The sequence below is a fragment of the Micropterus salmoides genome, unplaced genomic scaffold (genome assembly GCF_014851395.1).
Source record: "Micropterus salmoides isolate LMB-PRFRI ecotype aquatic unplaced genomic scaffold, ASM1485139v1 Ms_hic_scaffold_4, whole genome shotgun sequence".
In the NCBI taxonomy this organism is placed as follows: domain Eukaryota; kingdom Metazoa; phylum Chordata; class Actinopteri; order Centrarchiformes; family Centrarchidae; genus Micropterus; species Micropterus salmoides.
This window is the reverse complement of record NW_024043372.1, coordinates 15,985,641-15,997,765: the sequence shown is the minus strand read 5'-3', so window position 1 is coordinate 15,997,765 and position 12,125 is coordinate 15,985,641. Positions and strand designations below refer to the sequence as shown.

At 39.4% G+C, this 12,125-nt stretch overlaps 1 protein-coding gene across 4 annotated transcripts in view; it reads right to left on the bottom strand.

Annotated features, from left to right (window-relative positions):
• Positions 1-12,125, bottom strand: part of ppp1r16b (protein phosphatase 1, regulatory subunit 16B) — a 96,875-nt gene that overhangs the window by 50,727 nt on the left and 34,023 nt on the right. For all 4 annotated transcript variants that reach the window (XM_038695438.1, XM_038695440.1, XM_038695441.1 and 1 more), the window contains one exon: positions 11,508-11,922. In XM_038695438.1, coding sequence (XP_038551366.1) covers positions 11,508-11,772 — 265 coding nt within the window. In that variant the 5' untranslated portion in view covers positions 11,773-11,922. The remainder of the gene's footprint in view (positions 1-11,507; positions 11,923-12,125) is intronic.

Here is a 12,125-nt window from a genome sequence, read left to right as displayed (position 1 = left end):
CAAACCCAACGTGAAGACCTGACCTGCATGTCTGAGCCAAGGAGCAACCAACACTGCTCAGTGTTCAAGAGGAAGTCTGCCTATTTGACACATCAAAGTCTATTGCAGGGCACTACTGCATATGTGACTTGTATAAAGCCTTTTATAGCTTGTTTTTTTTTCAATGGCCACTAAATGAATTCAATGGAGAAACTGCCAACTTTTCTTTAGAAAAACAAAAATCCATCAATTCTTAAGAGCTATTTTTACTTTTTCCTAACGTGTCTTCTGTGACATTTTGAAAAGTATTGTTCCATTTAAGGTTTCTGAGGCTTAATGACGGGTGTATTTTTGGCCTTGTTGTTTGCCTTGATTGACAGCTCCTCAGGCTATAAACAGCTGCTTTGGTAGCCATTTGTTCATCCCAGCTCAGCTCCACTCCACTGCCCCGATTTGGGTTTTACGGCTCCAGTAATAACAGATAAAAATGGCAGTGAGCAGGATTGGGTTATTATTGGTATTTTATCTAAATCTAGTATCTAATCTGCTTTCTGACCTTTTCAAATCCCTCATCCAATATTTATAAGTATAGTTTTTAAGATGTATAAGTGAGAATAGTAATACACATTTTCACTCCATGTCTCCCATTAGTTGTTTGTTCATCTTCATATTTTTCAGGTTTTTACTCTCAATCTGTACTAAATTCATCCCCCCAGTCCACAGGAGTCTCTGGAGGTTCACAACACATACAATTCACAGGTCATTCACTGTGCGTCAAGTCTTTAACATTATCAATTTAAGTGTTGTTAATGAAGCACGCTGCCCCTGTTTGGTTTGGTGAGGCCCAATCCTCATTGGATAATCCAGAATCCCATTGCAGGATTATTGTGTGTTGGAGGGATGTTCATTCATTATGGGGGAGGGATGTGGGTAGGCAGATGGAGAGTCAGTGGAATATGCTACGAGGTGGTTTAGAAAGAGTGGGGGAGCAGTGGGGTGCTGAACAGGCATACGGGGAGGATTGGATCAACCCAACTCGCACTGCCACTTAAACACCTTGCTGGCCAGTTTGGAGGCAGGTGGCCTCAAAGGCGCTGATAAGGACGCAGTGGATGGGAGAGCAACGGGACAGATGCATCAGGGTTTTTACAGATCCAGATCAATTTCATATAAAAAATAAAATGGAAAATGCTAATAATTATAATAATTATAGATTTTACTGAGTCAATAAATGCTTACAACTGTGCCAGTTACATTCATGGTAATACAAATACCTCCCTGACAGTTTTTTACACTTTCCATTTGCAACATAAACAGCAACAAAACTAAATTGTGCTTCTTGTTGGCTCAAAGTATGTGTCATCTTTTCCATTTAGAAGATTTCTTCTACAATACTATTTGAAAATAAATCCTTTGCTGGGGTCACTACCTTCCACTACATCAACAAATCTTCCAGATTAAATGACAAAAAATGGCATTTGTCCATGCCCTCTATGACATTTAGAAGTGTCTTCTGATCTGACAACTTTTGAAAAATAAATGTATTTTATGATGCCATAATTACTAAGGTCACTAGAGGGATTTGTGACTTGAACATAAATGTCCTCCTTCGCCACCAAATGATTCACACTCCCTCAAACATTTCTGACGTCTATTTAACTGCTTACTTTTCACCTCAATTGTCATAACAAAACAAATCAGATTTTTCCAGGAGAATATCCTTAAATTGGTCGATGTATGATGCACAACATGCAAATCATTATCTAAAATCTAAAACGTTAAGCTCTTTCCCATTCCTCTTTTTTATATTTAGTTGAGTGTTTATAATTATAGTTCAACTATTGATATACCACCTAAAATCATTCTCAGATGACTTTCCTAATATCCGTTGACTGTGATTTGAATCACACCATTCTTTTCCACCAATGACAGTTTTACTTGAGGGTGAGTTAACCCAGCAGCCACAACCACACCGTCTCCCACATGCTATCCCATGCAGCAGCAACAATGATGATGCACAATTTGTGCCTTTGCAGCTGAGTAGCTCTGGGCCGTGGCTGCCTGGACCTCTCTCTGTCTGCCTCAGTTACCATGGAAATAGGAGTTAACTTGAGAGTCAGGGCTCTCCCGGGAGATCCGACTGATGTCAAAGAGGGGAGGAGAGGGAGAAGATTTCAATGAGCTCATTGGCAGACTACCACAGTTCACTTAAGACTGCATCTAATCCAGCAGTGAATGACAATAATAGTAATAACAATAATAGTATGATTTTATGTGAGCAGTTTCAAAATTGGCAAATGCACCAGAAAGACAAGTACATGAAAAGAAGAAAATGAGTGCTGTACTGAAAGTAGGACACAATGAAACAGCCAGTAAAGTGATCAAGTTCAATAAATGACCCTTTGTTGTTGTGTGTTGTTACATGGCCAAGAAACATGTTCAATTATGGACCTAAATAAGCCAAAACCCTAATAATTCCACGGTCCAATGCAACCTGCTCTTTTAACTGACTACACCAACTCTGACACGATATTACAGACATTTATACTGTACACAACACGCTCGTTCAACCAATCACACCGCTTCCACTTTTGTACTTTGACTTTTTTTCAACAATTTTTAATCCCAAATGATGTTACATGACCAGGATGAGTCAGTCCCCTCTGGCCAGACTGAGGCACGTGAACTAGCATGGAGGGGAGGAGACAGCAGTGCTAGTGTGTGCCAGGCAGAGCAGCAACGCATGGAGGAGCAGAGTCTGGCGAGCCCATGGAGGAATGTTAATTTAGACAGACAGGGGAAGAGAGAGGCAGCAGGGGAAGAGACTCGCAGCGAGGACAGAAAAAGAGTTTTGTTGACCTGAAGGCTACCTGAGAATCCATGAAGACAGCCCTAATCACAAAGGCCTCAGAGGAAGGAAAAGAATATCAATAGAGGCAGTAGCAATGGTGAGAACCACATAAGAAAGACGTAGTTTCTAAAATCGACTGATGTCAGGAGTGTAAGACTAGTCCTCCTAATCACAGAAGCATTCAATAGATACCTGCCCTAGGATGCTTTTTATGTGTAGTTCTCAACCCCGTCATTGTCGCGCCCCTGCTCAGGGCATGAAATGTCAAATCCCACTTCAGTAATCAGCTGCTCGGAAATGTCACATAAAATCAGTGGTGATCGTACAAGAGGGAAAAGCTAAAATGCAAAGAGCCGGTGGTGAAGGAGCCTTGATTTGGCCTCAAGTGAAGCGGCTTAATTTTATCCCCAGGAAAGATGTACGGATGGTAAAAACAGTCGCACTTATCTTTGGTCTTATGATTGAATGAGGAACACATCAAGAAAGAGCCACATGGCATTATATGATGTCAGCAGACTGAATGCAGTAAATGCTGAATTTGTTCTTGACAAATTTAATTAAATCTGAAACTAAATTTATCATTTTTATGATTTGAGTAATTTAACATCTCAGGGCAGACCTGAGCTCACAACACAGCCAAGTGGTTGAAGGCCATCATGGTTTCAGATTTTATTACTGAAATTTGGTCAGTGGTCAAAAGTACATATCAAGTGAACGATATAATCTAGGGCTGCAGTTAACAATTATTTTCATTATTGATTAATCTGCAAAATATTTGTGATTGATCAAGTAATTATACGGTGTAAGGAATCTTCACAATCAGGAAGATGGAGTCAATTAATTATTATAATTTTTGCTTAAGAAATGACTTGATTGATTATCAAAATAGTTGCCAATTAATTTTCTATATTATTTTCTATAATCTATTGAATAATTGATTAATAGACTAGTTGCTTCAGCTCAAGTTTAATCTTATACACACACACAAGATCATAGTAATACACACACACAGTCTTATAGTAAAAGTTATGTATTGTATAAGTATACTATGTAGGTATTGTATGCTGTTTACACATAGTTTAACCCTTAAAAAACATCTCAAACTGTAAATGAGAGATGATAGACTACAGTGGCCTGCATTGCAATTTAAGAAAACATCCAAACAAAAGCAAATGAAGGAAATAAATAGGCACAAAGTGAGAAAACAAATTCAAATACAGAAACTGTGCAAGTCGCAGAGAACACAATGGGAGTTAGTTACCAAAAAAAGTGATGAACATGACTCCTGTCCCCTGAAAATTCTCCTGTGTTTTTTCTAAATGCTGCACGTGTTGTTCCAAGCTGCATTGCGTTGGACTCTGAGCCACCATAATAAACAGAGCTGTAAATCTTCATCTCTACACATACCTGTGTCCTACCAGACTGCTCACCCTTGTTGTGGTTCGTGTTACGACACATGATGCACGAGAGGTACTGGCCAGCTTACACTACAGTTGTCAAAGGTCAGCGGTCACATCAGCTTAGCTCACCATGAGTAAACAGCCTCCTGTTCGGGATCACTTGTTAGTGCTGAGCTAAAAAAAATCTCTCTGTTAAAATCTTTAAAAAATGTATGACTTTTTAAAATACTTTGGGCATAACACAGGTTGATTACATATTTGTGTAGTTATAAAAATAGGTTATGGCTTAGCCACAAAACTAATCAAACAATAATTTTGAGAAGATATGAAAGGCCCCATAATAAATCATTATGAAATACTTAAAGAAAAAAGGACCAAAAAAGACCAAGTACACATTTAAAGTCTGTTTGCTAGAAACAAGCCCCTGGATCACTTGTCATATCACTGGTCTTTCTATGAGATCAAATGTTTACTGTATTTGAAGGGATCTGAAAGAAGTGGTGGATAACAAGCTTCAGGCAGCTTTTATTGGCTGGTAAATCTGGTTCAAAAGTCCATCCTTTTATGTCTGCAAGTGCAAACGTTTGAAGTTTACCAATTCTATTCTGTCTTGGTCTGACTTTATCATTGCAATCTAACAAGAGAGCAGTAACACTGCACAGAGACCTACATCATCACTGCACAGCACTTTGATTTTTAATATTGTGACTGTGATTAGTTATCCCGTTTCATGAGCTCAGCTCATTACTCTTGTATAAAAATCTTGTTAATACCAGCCTCTGATAAGCATGACTACACAGAAGCTAGTTTGTGTTTAGCCAAAAATTGTTAAGTGCCTCCCTCCAAATCAAACAAAAGTATCTTTTCTGACAAATTTAGGTAAAACTTTATACAGTATATAAGTACAATGGTACACCAAAGTTTATTTGGAGCCATTTTGTTTCACACCCAGCTCTAATGAAACAGGCTGTTAGCATTATTAAATAAGCCATGCTAACGGCTCTGCAAGGCTGTACTTGGGCACAGTGTTGCTTTGAGCTCAATACTAATAATCATGTTACCACGCTCACAATGACGATGCAAACATGCCGATGTTGAGCAAGTTTACCATGTTCACCAACTTAGTTCAGTGAATTAGCATGGTAACATTGGCTAATTAGCGCCAATCACAAAGTATAGCTGAGGCAGATGGAAATTGGACAACTTACTGTAAAATTTTGACCAGATGATGGTACTACGTGAAAAGTCAGGGTCATAGTCTGGGAACAATGAATATGTGAACAAGATTTCATGGCAATATATCCAATAGCTGCTGAGACATTTCACAGAGAAAATGTAAAGGTGAAAAGTCAGGAGATCACCAAAAGTCAGTAGGATTCGTCCTCTGAGGAACATAGATGTCAGCGTACGATATTTTATGACAATCCTATGGGCTGCTATTTATGTCAGTAGAATCTGAATTTGAATGATTTAGATCTGAATTTAAATTGCTCAACTTGAATTATTGCATTAAAAACTGAATTTGAATAGCATAATTTGAATTTGTATTTTTTTTTTACTTGAATAATTTTATTGAAAAACTGCATCTGAGTAACATTATTTGAAATTGAATTTATTAGTTTGAAACTGTTCCAATTAACTTGAAACTGCATGTAATATTATGAAACTGAATTCAGTTGTAACTGAAATTGTATTTAAGTCTCACTAAAAATTCACATCTATGTTTTTACTTTCAGTTCTCTCAATTCAAATTCTCTACAATCCATCCAACAGGGGAACTATTTCGGTCTGAACCAAAGTGTTGGACTGATCTGACCTAACAAATACTACATCTGTGATTAGCTGGAGATATTTCTTGCCTCCGCACTTGTCATACAGTTGGTGCAGAGTACGAGCTTTAGCATCTTTAACATAAATCCTATATACTGTATACTAGGTGTCAGTCTTGTATTTTGCATCCAAGCAGTATGTTGCTAAAGTCCTCCAACCTCTTTCAATCACCCAGAAAATACTTATTTTAACCAGAGAAGGTCACCGACTCTAAACATTCAACACAAAAGGTCCTGAGGTCCTGACTGACTGTTCTCATTTCCTTTCGAACTCCATGAAAGGATCTGATTAAATCTTTCTGCTGCCATTTTAAATCAAGAGCAAAGGTTAAGCAACAGTATCCGAATGTGTTTCCTTCTATAGCCTAGATTAAAAAAAAAAACGTAGAAAGCTGAAGTAAGATTGGACTGAGGTGTGTCAAAGAAACAGAGAGAATGGACATCACTGTCAATAGTCAGTGTTGTCTTGACAATCACTTCCGCATCCGATGTAATGTACTTTGGTTTGTGTTGCAGTCGTCTTCTTTTCACTCCGCTCTTGTGTGTCTTTTTAATACTACTCTGTTGCTGCCATATGCCTGGGAGCAGCTAAGCCTATCTAAGGCCTCCGAGGAGAAGGCCTTAACACTCTTAATAAGACAGCAGAAGAAGACAAAAACTCCACTGAGACCTAATTTGCACACAAATAACTAGAAAGAGAAAAAGAAGGAGACAAAACCACAAGTGAATTCTCCTTCCAAGGGCCGTTTCAATCCTGAAATCTTCAAGTTATTCCTCCTCTGTATTTATATGGTGGTGATATGGCTGAGAAAAAAAAAAGGTGGTGAACCAAAAGGAAAAGCCACATGGCTAAAAAGGGAATGGGGATTTAAAGCGTGGCTTCTCAAACATAAAGTTATAATTTATGATTTTAAGTGGGGAATATGTGTGTTTGGTGTTGCCACGTGATAATTATAAAGTCCAAATAGAGTTCAGGGGTGGGAAACACACAGAGCTGTAAAACACAGACTGGGTTCATGGAGGGGTAAAATACAACCGACTCAGTCATTGAAGCCAGTCACATTATCACATGTTTCAAACAGACTTAAGTCTTACAAGATAGAAGACAAGAGTTACATTAACAACACTGTGGATCTCCAGTCAGTTTCAGAAGTAAAACAAGTTGACTGATGCTCTTGTATTTCTATGCTTGTGAAAAATGTCGGCTAAAAGCTGCAGCAAAAAATCTCAATAGGGTAAAAAAATGCACCTCTCCATGTGTCTGTGGTTGTTACCTTTTTGAATTATGTATCTATACTATAAAATGTGCTTATTGTAAGTTGCTAAATAAAATGCCTTAAAATCAATATATAATAAAATGACTCAAACTTCATAAGATGCTTTGGCAGTTTGCAGGAGATACACAAGTATGACTAATATAGTTAATTTGAATAGAAATTAAAGAACTATAAAAACTCAAAACCGTAAAGGTTTACTCACTCGTAATTCTTTCATTTGGTAAATGAACTGCTTTTATATAGGGCCATTACATTAAAAGCAGTATGACAGAGTTTAATGCTCCATTATACTCAATATATGTATACAACTGCTTGTCAGATCTTCAAACTCCTTCAGAAACCCCCTGGTGGGCAGTGTCCCACCATTTATGTAGCTTTACAAACCGACAAATCTGATTTCACACCTACATCACACTGCGATTGGCCATTAATCAGTTGGATGATTCAACTGTCGTCAAACCTGATGGTTTTGCCTTGATTATAAATACTGAGCAGCTTTGCAAGTCAAACTGGAACTGCCATGAAAATAAAATTAAATTCACTTTATAATAGTTTTCTTTCAGGTGTCGCGCATGTTACATTTGTAGAACCCAACTTTTTGGTTTCAGTTGTTGATTTTTTTTCCCCTTTTCCACAGAGATTCTTAAGCCCTTCAATCATTTGAGTTGTTTGACAACTTTATCAGATCACACAGCGGTGTTAAGAGGAAATGTCAGCTCAGTCTATATTCTGTGTGTGTGTGGGTTGACTGTACTTTTTGACCTCAATGGCTGCTCCTTTGCAGGATAGCGGCTCTCTGGAGAGCAGAAAACCTATCAGTCTCAATAGCCAGAGAGCCGCAGAGAGAGACAGTGAGGTGCTTCACAGTAATTTCACAGCCAGCAACCCACACCACTGTGAGGGGGCAGAGGGTTTGGTAAGGTGGCAGCCGGAGGGCAAAGAAATGGGCTCAGAATCAGGATGCATCCCTTTCTATCCGATCCTCTCCTACCTACCATTTTCTACTTTCTTATCCCCACAAACATCTTCTGAAAAGTTTAACACATTCACGGGTACACACAGACACACAAACTTCAGCTCGACAACACATTGTGTCCTCTGTGGCTTTACTATATCTGCATCTCCCCAAGGCTTGGTAAGTCTGCTCCCGCAGCTTCCAGTAAGGAAGTTATAATGACAGGGACATTGTAGTTCAGAGAGGAAAGAAGTCTCTCAGTCTCTCTCTCAGTCTCTATCTCTGTCTCTCTCTCTCTCTGTCTCTCTCTCTCTCTCGAATATAAACATGCACACCTGCATTGTTCATGGATAGTTTCAATAACACCATCTACTGTTCAAGATACAGTAAAGCTTACAAAGTACAACAATAAAAAACAGTAAATACAGCATGAATAATGCACACCAATGAACATACACACATTTGTCAGTGTGTGTGTGTTCACACACATACCCTCCGGTCAACCCAGTGATGCTCTGACTGCAACCACAGAAAAGCCACAGGAAACATTTCACTAAATGCAACCAATCGGAGATTAAACAAGAGTCAGCCCGGCCAATCCAACGTCTCATCTTATTATGGCCTCGAGGCTGGTGGAGTCAGCCTCAGGTCAAAGTAAATCTCCATCTCGTTTTGTTGTTGTTTTTACTCTCTCTATTCTCTCACTTCTCTATTAGTTTTGGAACTTTCCACTGCTCATATTGGCTTTGACAGTCATTTTTACAAAAAAGTATAGTTCTGATTTATGAAAATAAATCTTGATGTGAAAGTCAGCACTGATGTCTTGTCTTTCTAAAATGCTCAAACTCATTTCCATCATGATCTACACTCAACTTTCTTTTCTATTTTTACATAATAGAAAATAATTGAAATGACTACAAAAGGCAGTGTTCGTGTCATGCATTCAATGACTACACAAGAGAATGCATGACACCGTCACATCATATATTTGCAAAGGAAGCCCGGAGACTGCAGCATAGTGTGTGGAGTCATGATGCTTGATTGAGCATTTGGGGACTAGAGGGAATGAGAGGAGATTATCAGGCTCCTGAGCTAGCCAGCTGCCACTGGAGCTGTGTAGGCAACACTACACCCCGTCTCCCTTTCTTTTTATCTCTCTGCTTCTTTCATGGTCACCCTCATTAAACTGCACTGATAACAAATGTTTCTTTGCCCAGGCACTGTCAGCATTAAGTAGAGCACTGACAAAGCTTCTGCAGATCAGTAATGCTCAAAGTGCCCAGTGCTGCACACAGAGAGACACTGGTCTTGATGAAAGGAGGATCGCAAAAGTTATTAGGATTCATCCTCTGGTAACCACAAATGTCTGGACAAAGTTTCATGGAAATCCATGAGATATATCAGTCTTGACAAATGTGGTCGACAGACCACCATGTCTTGATGTCTTAAAAACGTAAAATACTTGGCCATATGCCATTAACTCTAAAGCAAGTTTATTGAAAACTTAATAAAAATAATAAACACATGTCAACAGCAACACTTTATTGTTATTTCTACATTTATTCAGCCCACTGTATCATGTAAACTTAAGGCCAGATGGCCTTCAAAAGTTGTACAAGGGAATTGTTTTGCTGGGAAGGTCAAACATCTTTTATGTAAAAAGAAAAAAAAGACTGGCCACTCAACAAATTCAACTATTGCTTCGTGTGTTTTCTGTGTCCTCTCAAAACTGGTTATAAAGCACATAAAAGCTGCTCTTTGACATTTAATTAGCACCACAATTCACTAATATCTTAATGCCTCAACCTCGTATAAATACTGGCCTGACCTTAAAAACACAGAATATGTTGCTAATATTTATGAAGCTGCTTTCGATAAATGTTTTATTCATCAAACATCCTTCCTGATTCATCCTTGAATGACAGCATACAGTATTGTTAATTACACACATTTCCTGGAACTGACAGTAAATGAGTACATGGTGCATGTTTCTTGGCCAGTATGTGTGATTTTTCAAACAGATCTAAAAGAATTCACCAACAGCAACAACATCCTGGTTCAAAGTCTAAGTGGCTCAGCAGTCTTTCGGGGAATTACACACCGCACAACAGCATGCGAAGAAAACCTTTCAATGCAGTTCAAACCAAAATCTTTCACACAACAACACCTCTGTTCAACGAAGCAACAGAATCAGCAACATAACTGCTAGTCATTTTTTCTACTATGGAAAGAGCGTTTCCTTTTTACCCAATTCAATGATATCCTTTTATCGCCTGCTGGTTTTGTCAGATCTTTATTTAGGTTACACATGATGGCAGAATCAAACAGGCCATCCAGACAACACAAACCCCAAGACTTACACTGACTCTCACTCCAGCTGGAGCTTATACAATCCAGTTCACAGTCCATGTGCATATGGGTGCACATGTGTGTGTGTGTACACACACAGTGCAGAGCTGCTTCTGCTATGTAAGAATAATTCTGAAAATACCTCAGCCTTGTGGCGGTTTCCATATCTGTAAAAGACAGACTCGGACAAACAAAGAATGTACAGTAGCACAGCCATGGGCTGTATTTGTTTTGATAAAAAGAGTTCTAATCTAATTTCAAGTTAAAGTAAAGCTAAGTTAGATGTCATATCTAACTGATAAGCAGCCCGTTATCATTCCTGCATCACTGACACACTGTTAGCACTGGCACAGCATCGGACTGTTTGTACTGGAGGAAAACAATTATTATCTCCAAATAGGGGGGGCACCATCCGTAGAAATTTTAATTAAAAGACTGGCAGAGTTTCATCTCAGTGTGACAACTCCATTATTTCCCAGTGATAAAACAGTCTCCTATCGAACATAGTGGAGTTCCACTGGCAGCTTAAGTGGGCAGGCCACGCTAATAGTTGTTCTGACCTTGCCATTTTATCCAGCTGAAGTAGTGAGATGAGGCTGAAATTAGAGTAATTATTCAAATGTGGTGTCCATGAGCTTTGTGCTGGGTTTGATTGTGAGCTCATGAAAGAAACCCACACTTTTAGTGTGTGGCCTTGTTACAACGAAAATAAATCTGGTTATATTTTGTTTGTCCCTAGGTGACCTGTGTTTATAGCACTTGGGTAGTTAGTTTGTGTCATCCTTTTCACTAGACAGCATTCACTTCCCCATAAATCTACATTTTTTGAACCAATTTCAACATAAAAATATTATTTAAAGCCCCTACCTTCATCTGGATCATTCCTGGCCGAGGCCTCCAGAAGTGCCACGCTGGCGGCAAAGGACACATGCCTCTTGGACTCTTGCTGGAGGTTGTTGGCATTGCGTGCCTTCTTGTCAGCCTTTCGCTTCTTGTTTTGCATCTCCTTCTCGTACACAGCCCATCTCTTCAGCTGCTGGGTACGCCGCTTCTGGGCCGCCCGCAGCCTCTCCAAACTGGGCACTTTGTCCAGCTGCTGCAGCTCCTGGATCAGCTCCAGGTGGTTGGCCATGACGCAGGGGGTGGGGTGGGGTGGGGTGGCAGTAGTGGATGACGGTGGAGGGGTGAAGTTGGGAGACGAAGTATGATTCTAGCGAGGGCTGCACCTTCGGCCGTGGCCTCCTCCCATCACCATCATCGTCATGCTTTTGGCAGCAGCGTCCTGAGTGAGGAGAGAGAGAGAGAGAGAGAGAGAGAGAGAGGCTGAGCCAGTGTTCATAAAATATCAGCCACAAATTTTTACTACCTGGAACTTCAATAAATACTTTAGTAAATATGTGAATGTAGAAGTAGTTTCACACAGCCGAAGACTTCTAGTAAATCTTTGGAAAGATGTACTGGGGAAACACTGAACATCAAAAGTGG